Source organism: Fukomys damarensis, unplaced genomic scaffold (assembly GCF_012274545.1).
Source record: "Fukomys damarensis isolate Sample0158 unplaced genomic scaffold, DMR_v1.0_HiC HiC_scaffold_17, whole genome shotgun sequence".
NCBI lineage: Eukaryota > Metazoa > Chordata > Mammalia > Rodentia > Bathyergidae > Fukomys > Fukomys damarensis.
In genome coordinates this window covers 10,495,465-10,504,452 of record NW_022900929.1, presented here as the reverse complement: position 1 = coordinate 10,504,452, position 8,988 = coordinate 10,495,465, and the positions used below count along the sequence as shown (strand labels likewise).

Below are 8,988 nucleotides of genomic sequence, written 5' to 3'. Positions count from 1 at the left end.
TTTTTAATGTGGTTATAGTGCAAATAGATATTCTTCCTCTCCTTGAAATTTTCAGGTTCAAATTGTATATTATGATATAAGGCCTTTCTGTGCATTTGCATCTGGATCAAAAACTCTTCTCTAAAGCATTTATCTTATTTGACACTTGGAAACACTGCAAGGGTCAATATAGAAATGAAAGTGTGAAGACTGTGAACTTGCAACTGACACTGGAGGTAAAGATGGTTTTAAAAACAAACGTTAAGTTTTATACAACAGATGGGTGGCTTGCACCCTCCTCCCCCGAGTTTTTCCCTGATCAAGAGAGAGCACCAGGTAAGGTAGCCATAGGGTGAGGAATCCATGACCAAGACCTTATAGCATCTGCACTAAGTATCTCTTTAAGTGTCTGTTGATGCATAATTCCACTTTTTTCTGCCTTTTTTTGTCCCCATGGCCAAAACACCAGAAAACTCTACAGCAGTGTGCGCCAGTCTTAGCCATGACACAGTGAGGCCTCTTAGCCAAACCAGTACTCGTGGCAATGAGTAGTTTTTCTGCTTCCCACTCATGGTGCCTAAGGCTAGTTGGCCATCATGTAAAGAGCCTTTTGGGGTAACAGGGGCTCTTGAATTGAACCTGAATGGACAGTCCGGATATATCCAAATGAGGACTGTCAGTGGGAGCACCACAGGCAGGAAGTACTTTCCATGTTGCTTCCTTGTCCTTGACTCTCTGAATTGGTGTTTATACTTTAGACAAAACCATCAACTCTCGGCGTTCACAGACTGGCCCCATCCAGAGGACCCTCACCTGTCAGCCCAGCCAGAGATAATTTGCAGGCCTCTCAAACTGTCTGCTAGTGCATTGTGCTTTTTCTGTTCTTAGCAGTCCCTCATTTCTGTATCTAGAGAAAGCTGGGTCCCATCGGTGCTCTGAGACAAACAAGGCTGAAACCCCCAAGACTCACTGGATACTTGTCCAGCTTTTTCTTTGCAAAAAGAGAAGGGATTGTCCTGGGCTCGGGGAAGCAGTTGCAGTGTCTAGTGTGTTTGCCTTCTCAGTTTCCACTGGCTCCGGCCCTGCAAGTGTTCCAAGACAGAAGCTAGTCTTTTCGGAAGCTCTTGGAAAAGTTGGAGTGATGGAGCAGATGGCCAAGATAGTTCCTTCCCCAGATAAAAGCTGGGAGCTGGTTTATTACCCACTAACTGGGATGAGCCACAGAGAACAGCTGTTTCTAGTGACTGTGCTAGCTGACTCTTGCAACCACTGATTTTATTTGAGTTTGCCCAAGGTGGAGAAGCTTTCTAACTAGTTTCTGAGTTGCTCACAAAGGAAATTGGTTTATGTGATGCTATTGAATTGGTGTAATCCATGGGAGAAAGAAAAGCCACGGCAGTCACTTGTTACATGGGAATTCAATCTCCATAAGCATCAATACCTAATAAAGTCAGAAGAGGACAAAGAAAAGCATATCTTCTTACCAGAAAATCTCAAGGCAGCTTGCAAATTGTCTAATTATTCATATGATGTAATACTCATAGCAACTCTATCTTAGCAACAGAAAACTGATTGATGAGAGTAGTAGATACTTGGAAGTCATTGAGTTTCAGGAATGAAAGCTTAGGATCACTGGCAACGTATGAAGATCTTAGTTGCTATGGAACTGTCTGGAGACCATTATCTAAAAATTAGCTACACTCTAGGAGTGTAATTTTAGATGAGAAACACATTGAAGTACCTGTGCTGAAACATAAGAGAGATCAAAACAAAATCATGAGAGATGATAATGACTTGTCTTGTTAGTTTATTCCATGTCAAAAAGATAAAATACTTACAAGAGCCTTTGCTTTTGTATTTCTTTTCTTGAGATCTGTGGTTGAGTTCACACCCAAAAATGATCCTTTGGTTACTGAACCACTTAGAGATTTATGTACATCATCATCTAAGACTTGCTAGATTCTCTGAAAATGAATTAAATACAAATCAAAGTTTTATGTGTATTATGGAAAGAGGCCTGTCTCTTCCCCTCTCCCTCTCCCTCTCCCTCTCCCTCTCCCTCTCTGCCTCCCTCTCCCTCCCCCACTGCCATATTTAGAAGATTGGCATATACACAGAGGTTATCAACCAAAATAGAGAATCAGGAAACCGTGTGATATGACAGTGAGTAAATAGCAATGTATTACTTGAAAAAGAGTCAGTTTGGAATCGGACAGTGGACACATAGCTGTACTCAACACTTAAAATTGTTTTTTCTTGTGTGAAAATGGATTTAAGTTATTCTATAAGTTTTATTCAGTGAGTGGAAGTAAGAGGTAGATATAGACTCGATCACTTCATAAAATGAGTGCCGAGTGGTTATGTAATCTTGGGCTATTGATGGAAAGGAAGATTATAATTAAAAATACTAAGTGGAGAGTTTTCAAAGTGTGGAACATAACTGGCTTTCTTAATTCTCGTGAAATCAATGGGTCTAGTATAGTTAAAGCCTCAAATTTCCAAATATTTACTGCAGCCTCTCTGTGAGGGCTATGAAGTACCATTCAGGAACAGAGGCTGTTTGACTTTTCCAGCTGTGACTGGCAGGGCACCCTGTGTTATGGACCCCATTATGTGTCATTGACATCTAAAATTAATGTTATAATAAGAGCTTGCTTGTCACTAACCCAGGCAGGCTTGCAGCTGTGCACAATTATTGTAAAATGTAGTTTAGATTTTATCTTGGCTGTCATGCATGAGCAACTAAGCATAGAGTTACTACAGTGTGCCAAAATGAATTCCAATCTGGGGCTATTACTGAGGATTTTAAAAATATACATATAATACATCATTTTCAGTGCACAATGGGAAATCCCAAGAAATTGTAATTAAATTCATTATTTAAAGTAAGCTTGATAATTAAGTTTGCTTATTTAATTAAATTTATTATTAGATGAAATGCCTCCCATTTTATGAAAAGTGGAATATGCCTTAATGCTACTTTTACTTATAAAATTTGGAGTTTTGTTTTCCTCCCGTTTCTGAAATATCCTATATGAACAGAAACAAGATTGATTTGTTTTTCCAACACAAAAATGTGTGTGTCAAAATGAGTGATGGCCTTTGAAATAGTCCCTTCTACCCTGGGAAGCTAGACTCTGTAATGGACTTGCCAGTGATACGAGAAAATGAGTTGCATTACTTCACTTCTTGTTTTTGAACAAAAATAAAATCACCCAATGTAGTCTTCCACCTTATTCCCAGGATTAGATGTGATTGAATTTCAACCCTTTTTTTCCCAAAATCAAATCCATCTTCCAAGAGCCACAATTTAATACTTGGAAGATATTAAAGGTGTCCCCAGCCCAAGTCCATAAAAAAGGGCTTTGTAGAAGTTTGGATCTAGTTACACAGGCCACTGCTTCAAGGGACGGGGCTCCTTTAAAGGTAACAGTCAGCTGCTTGTTAAAAAACAATGAGCTTTTTCACCTTGTGGGTTCATGGTGCCCAACCTACCTTATGGGAGGGCTTCTTCTCCCCTGCCTGGACTTGCTCATTATATCTCTTCAAGCAAGTCTCTGTGTATCCGTCTGGAAGCTTTTTCTCTACCAATACCAGTTGGAAAGGAGAAATGCTGAGAAAAGTGATCAGAAATAGCTCAATGGGAGTAACTGCCCCTACCCATCTGTCCCCAGCCACGAGGAGGCTGTAGAGGAATAGCGCACTGAGTGGTCCTTGTCCAAGACAGCCTGTCAAAGGCAGAGGGCGCTGTTGGAAGGTGCACTAACTGACCTCAGGGTGGGATGAGATGAGGCAGCTGAGGTCCCAAGAATGTGGAATTGGAAGAAGAAACTTGCTGGCCCTTGCTAATAATCCTGCACTCGCTGAGCAATTCTGGCTGAGTTAGGCTTAATCTGAAGCAGCTCCAGATTTCCTGCACACAGAAGGGTGGTAATACCTGCCACACTTCTGCTGTAGGTTGCTGTGATGATCCATGGGTGGGACTATATTTTGGAAGCTGTATGTATTTGTATTATTCTTGGTCTTCTCCCTGCCATTTCAAACTTAATAGTTTTTAAAGTGTCTCTTCCCAAAGTAGTTCTTGTGATTAGACTAGCTGGGTGAAACTGGACCATTACGGATTTTTTTTTCTAAAGTAAAGATATCTATACCTTGTCTCAGACTAATTTAATCCTAATCTGGGTATGGGGCTCAAATCAGTATATCTTATATTACTTGCTTATTGGTTATATCACTTTCTTTAACGTAAATTTTAGTGTTTGTTCTACTATTTATGATACATATATATTCAAATTAACATGTCTAGCCTCAAAAAAATAATATCATTTTATCCATTGTCTAAGAACTTTACAACAGTATGCTTCTAGTTCTGTTTTTCTTTGCTATGATTGGCATACATTTCTATTTATATATGCCACGGCCCAGAAATACACAGGGTCCATGTTTCTTTTTTTCTTTCTTTTCTTATTTTTGCTCTGAATGATCAATAATCTTTTCAAGCAGTTAAAAATAAGAAAAGATCATTTTATATATCTACTTTGCTTTTCAGACAATCTTGCACTCATTTCGTTTTGTAGCTCCACTTAGTATTAAAAATTTTATGCTGGCAGTGAATGCCCTTAGCTTTTATTTGTCTGAAAAAGAATTATTTCATCTTTGTTTTTGGAAGATATTTTCACAGGGTGTAGAATTTTGAGTTGGCAGATTGTTTTTATTAATCTAAAGATGTTTTTCCATTATGCTCTACCTTGCATAATTTCTGAAGATTAGCCTGCTGTAATTCTTACCTTTACACATTATGTTTTCCTTTATTCTTGATTTTAACTAGTTTGACTGTGATATCTCTAGATGTGTATCTTTACTGTCTGGGATTTTCTGAGCTTCTTAAACCTGTGTTTTAATGTCTTTATCAGTTTATAAAATTCTCAGCTATTATGTCTCCAATTATTTCTTTTGACCCACCCTCTCCTCTTTTGAAGACTTGAGTCACATTATGTTAAACCATTGTTATTGTATTATATGTTTTGAGCACCCGATTCTTTGTATGTTTTTCCAGCCTTTTTTACTCTTTGTGTTTTAATGGAAATAATTTTTCCTGTCCTGTCTTCACATGCACAGTTTTTTCCTTAGCATGTTTTACATCTAAGGATGGATCCTGTGTTCATCACCTGTCCATTGGTGGGACAAAGTACCTGACATATACAATTTAAAAGAGGAAAGATTTATTTTTGTTCACAGTTTCAGAGGTTTGAGTTTAGGGTGGGTTGGTTCCACTGCTGTAGGCTTGAGGTGAGGAAGAAAATCATGATGGGAGGGTATGGCCCTTGCTAATCCTGCCCTCATGGTGGCCAGGAAGTAGAGCAAGAATGAGAGATCTAGAAACAAGTTACTTCCTTTGAAGTCACACCCCCAGGTAGGCCTTACCTTCTTATAGCCCAGCAGCTATGAACTCTTCAGTGTGTTAATCCATTAATGAGGTTAGAATTCTCACGAGCCAATCACCTCTGTGGGTGTCTCTTAATCCAGTCAAATCAGCAATCAAGATTACCTGTCATAGCCCCATCCAGAAATTTTTGCTCTGATATTATTTTTTTTTAATTTCTGTCATTTCTATTTGATATTAAAATATCCATTGTCTCTTCTGCAATTTCCCACCCATTTTATATATGCTGCTTAGTTTTTCAAACTAGATACTTTAACATAATAGTAGTTATTTTTCTTTATTGTTTGCTGGGATTATAGGGATATGGCACACACCCTGAAATAGGTGCAGCCTTTCAAAATTTTATTTTTATTAGTACATTTTGCATTACATCATGATTACATTCATTGTGGGGAGTTGATACATGACTATTTAAACATTTCTATTTGTTACTTTTAACATGTGAGTCATGCCTGGGACTGGTTCTGTTGATTGCTTTGTTTTTTTCTCCCATTTATTATTTTTCTTTTGTTTTTATATGTTTTGTTATTGTTGATTGATGCCAGACTTCATATATAGGATAGTGATGACTGAAGTAATATTTTATGCCTGGGAAGAAGCAAATTTATTTCTCAGGTTAATGATGTGGGAATGGGAAACTATCTAATGAGGACATGAGCTGGATTTGGTTTTTATTGTTGCTATTATTACTTTCAAACTTTTCTAGAATCGGGCTGCTGATGCCTTGGTTATGTTCTAACACCTAAGTAATTTTAGATTTTTGGGCTGAAGTCTAGTTTTAGCTTTTTCTTTGACTCTATAATGGTGGACTCTTGATTGCTGGGGGACTTTTCTCAGTATTCCTCGTCCCTATCAGAGTTCAGTTGTCCCGTATGCCTGTATTCTGGTATGGTAGGAAGCTATTGTTTGCTTTTCAGTGCCAGGCTTGTATTAGAGGCAGGCTATGGAAGGTTATCCTTTCTCAGTCTTGTCTATGGAAACATCAGAGTCATATCTGTGGTTGATCGTGGCAAAGAGTTTCCTTACCCTGCCCAAGTAGGAGAAGAACTGTGCTTCTTATAGAAGGCAGATCTTGGCCCTAGGAAGGTTTGATACCCGCTTCCCTATGGGTTGAGATTTTTTTCCTTCTACCTGTTCTCATGTCACAGTTATCTTGCCCTACATCCCAAACACTAGAGTGAGTTTTGTCCTCCATCACCCCAATACCAGCTGGAAGGGTTTTCCTTTTACTCCTCCCCAAGAAGCAACAAGTCTTTGTCATGCCTCTGTGGGAAGGAGGGCTTGGTGTTTCCTCCTCATGCAATTTAGAGCTTGTGTTTAGCGCGAGACAGTGGTTCATGGTGATGAGTCGGCCTTAATGCAGCCACAGATCACTTCGTTGTCTCCTACATGGCAAGGGAATGTCTTGCCCCAAACATTCTCATTGCTTCCAATGGAGCACATGGGAGAGACAGCCCATGAGAGCTGTGTTCCCTCTGTGTTGGACACCAGCTCAGGTGGCTCTAAGAACCAAGGATTGAAAAATGCTTGTAGGAAAAGGGTTTTCCTAGGAAGTAAATCTGTTTTATAGAACTTCTGTTACTGTGTTATTAAAATTGTAAAACCAGATATAATGTAGTTTCCCACTATGTTTAGACTGAAATATTTTAAGATTTAAAGTAGAGACTAATGGAGAGTATAGGTTTGCCCACTCTCTCAAACCAACTCTAATTTTCCCGGCCTTAGACTGCATCCTCTGCCTTCAACTCTTCACGATTGATTGGCCTAATTATTGTCAGAAGGGAAGATATTTCTCTAAAGGTTCCCACACAGAGGATGGAAGGTGGTAGTCTGACTTCCAGGGATTCTTGATCAACTGAAAGTCCTTCTCACATTCATCTCTAGTGAAAAGCCTCAAGTGTTCTGGACAAGGAATGCATTTTAGCATTGGGCAGTCAGAGAGACTGTGACTGTGTGTCTTTCTCAGTGTGTGTGTTTCCCTGTTGGCAGAACCGCATTGCCAAGCGCAGCAGGAAGCTGGTGGACTATGACAGTGCCCGCCACCATCTGGAAGCCCTGCAGAGTTCCAAGAGGAAGGACGAGAGTCGGATCTCTAAGGTAGGAGTCGATCCCATGGACAGATTTAAACTGAAACATGGTAGAGCAGGTGCGCTCCTTTCCATCGTTTTATTTAAAATAAGGTTTTTTCCTGTTATTATAGAGTTACATGAGTGATACTGACTTCCACATTTTGATTAAAGTAAACTGTGGCCCCATTTGGTATTGCAAGATCGAAGAAGCATGTTTGCTCACCCTTCTATGGTGTGGTCTGTGACCAATGCGGAAATGTGTATCATGTGGATGGGTCAGCAAGCTTGTAATTTTCAGACATAATTTATGGTTATCTCAGAGGACAGAAGTATGCTCAATTTGCATAGGTTTAATTCTCTTTTGGAAAACCTACTCCAATCACTTCTATCATGTATGTCAGCAATTTACAGATGCTAGCTAGCTCATGTCACCTACCCACTACTCTCTTTGATTCCAGTCTTGCCTATTCATCTCTGCCTACACACAGCTGCCCCATAGTGTTTCTACATCACACATTTACATATGTTTCTCTACTGCTTACCTCTCTTAATGATTCGCTTTCCCTATAGGAGAAAAATCTAAATTCCTGGGCACAGCATGTAAGACCTTCACGGTTTGATTATTCCTTACCTGTTCATTCTCATCAACTTTTGAATCTTTTCCTCCTCACTTTCATTTGTCCATAAACACAACCTAAGCAAACCTCAAGACCTACACATTAGCTCCTGAGCAGCCAAAATAATAGCTGACAGGCCTCAGAGATGCCAGGCACCCTGTTCAGCACATTGATCCACATTTTCTCTCCTTTATACCACAGCCTGAGAGGTGCAGAGAGATAAAGTATTCTAACAGGTTCACAGGCTGAATAAGCATGAATCCCATCCCAAAGATCACCACCCTAGGTGTTGAAATTTCTTTTACACTACTTTCTTTGGCAAACATTTTCTGATGGTACTGGACTCTGTTGAAACATCAACTTCTGTCTGTGGAAACCTCTCTCTTCTGTACTCATCTTTCCTATAGCGTATTTACAGATCGCAGACCCCTCTTCAAAATACATCTTGCATCACTCAGTGTTCCCAATACACTGACTCTTTCTTAAGTGAACATCCACATCTAGTATCTAGATCAGAGCTGCCTATAGTTCAAGAAGTTAACAAATTTTGCTGGCAAATAATCCAGTGTATCTTATTATTTCTCTCATTGCTGAGACAAAATACCTGACACCCAAAGTAAAAAGGGGAAGGTTTATTTAGCTCACAGTTTGTAGAGGCGTCAGTCCATTATCAGCTGGCTCCAAGGCAGGGAGGCTTGGCAGAGTGGCATTACAAAAGAGAACAGTTCATGGTGCCCACAAGGTAGCAAAAGCAACAAGGGACCTTAACAGCATCTTTCTGGCCCTTTTAATCTTACCCAGACTACTGGGATTAGGGTGGTGCCAAACCAGTCAGTGGACTGATTTAGCAATCACACATTCTTTTTTTTTTTTTTTTTTT

At 39.6% G+C, this 8,988-nt stretch overlaps 1 protein-coding gene across 1 annotated transcript in view; it reads left to right on the top strand.

Moving 5' to 3' along the window:
* Positions 1-8,988, top strand: part of Amph (amphiphysin) — a 159,246-nt gene that overhangs the window by 83,315 nt on the left and 66,943 nt on the right. Inside the window, exon 6 of the mRNA XM_010610871.1 lies at positions 7,412-7,519. Coding sequence (XP_010609173.1) covers positions 7,412-7,519 — 108 coding nt within the window. The remainder of the gene's footprint in view (positions 1-7,411; positions 7,520-8,988) is intronic.